Source organism: Echinops telfairi, unplaced genomic scaffold (assembly GCF_000313985.2).
Source record: "Echinops telfairi isolate 266 unplaced genomic scaffold, ASM31398v2 ScPeMD7_11;HRSCAF=52, whole genome shotgun sequence".
NCBI classification, from domain to species: Eukaryota; Metazoa; Chordata; class Mammalia; order Afrosoricida; family Tenrecidae; genus Echinops; species Echinops telfairi.
In genome coordinates, this window is record NW_022103908.1 from 34,220,422 (window position 1) to 34,221,623 (window position 1,202).

A 1,202-nucleotide genomic window follows, 5' to 3' on the forward strand; every position below is an offset into this window, starting at 1 on the left:
AATGTACAAATGTGCTTTACACAATGTATGTATGTATGGATTGTGATAACAATTGTATGAATCCCTAATAAAACAATTTAAAAAAATGATTTACAGTCTTAGAAACTCACAGGAGACAGCTCCTACCCTATCCTATAGGGTCACATATGAGTTGTTATAGACTATAGCAGCGAGTATTTTGTACACTGCACCTCACACTTCCATAGTCTACTCTTCAAATTTGAAATATCCTACTAATTACAGTTAACCAGAGGAGAAATATTCTGTAAACACCAGGGTTTCACTTTATGTTTGGGTTACAAACTTCTGTTTTACAATTTGTGGCAATAGCAACAAAAAAAAACAACTGTGTGTGTATGGGGGATTTTCCTATCTTTTCCCCTGAAAAGAACTTATGAGGAAAACAGAGGTAGACATAGAAGAAGTCCATAAAAATGTGACTGGCTGCACATGCCGGGTCCCTTTTATATGCCTCCGATAGGAGCCATGTTAATTCCAATGTCGTTAGGAGAGAAGGCGAGATGAGAAACCAGTCTGGAACATAGCAGAGGATACAGAAAACAATTTTCTTCTCCCTGCAGATGGGTCTCTAGCTTCTACAATAATGCAGTCACTCAACATCTACTCAAAAGTTAGGAACTTTTTATCCTCAAAACCGTACAGGCGGCTTGTCACCCTGCCTGAACCTGTCCTACAGAAAGCCTATTGGAAGCACACACACCTGTAAAGGTGATGTCATCGTCCTCGTCCTCGTCGTCATCTATGATCTCTTCTTCGGCAACATCCAGGGAGCTCTCAGTGATCATGTCATTGGGCTCTTCCACACAGGCTAACCCAGCGTAACTGTTGAGAATACCAGCACCTGGCACATGTTCCACAATTACAGCAGGAAAAATCGCCGGATCACCAAGCTGGGAGAGTGGGGATGAGAAAAAAAAGTTTTTCAAAAGATTAACTGAGTTCTATCTTGAATGATACAAAAACTATTTCATGATAGACATCCATTTAATGTTTCTCTCCTTAGCTATTTGTATCTTAATCCCGAGAGGCTGTGGAGAATGTGTTTCCTATTAAGACTAAATAAACTTTATCTATTCTGGGTCTAATAACCAAATTTTCAGGGAGAGGCTTATAAAAGTATAGTTTTAAGGTACAGTTAAATTATATACATATACATATACATACATACATACACACACACA

The 1,202-nt window shown here is 38.7% G+C and overlaps 1 protein-coding gene across 3 annotated transcripts in view; it reads right to left on the minus strand.

Annotated features, from left to right (window-relative positions):
• Positions 1-1,202, minus strand: part of ELF1 (E74 like ETS transcription factor 1) — a 104,310-nt gene that overhangs the window by 40,944 nt on the left and 62,164 nt on the right. For all 3 annotated transcript variants that reach the window (XM_004707912.2, XM_045287131.1, XM_045287132.1), the window contains one exon: positions 722-911. In XM_004707912.2, coding sequence (XP_004707969.1) covers positions 722-911 — 190 coding nt within the window. The remainder of the gene's footprint in view (positions 1-721; positions 912-1,202) is intronic.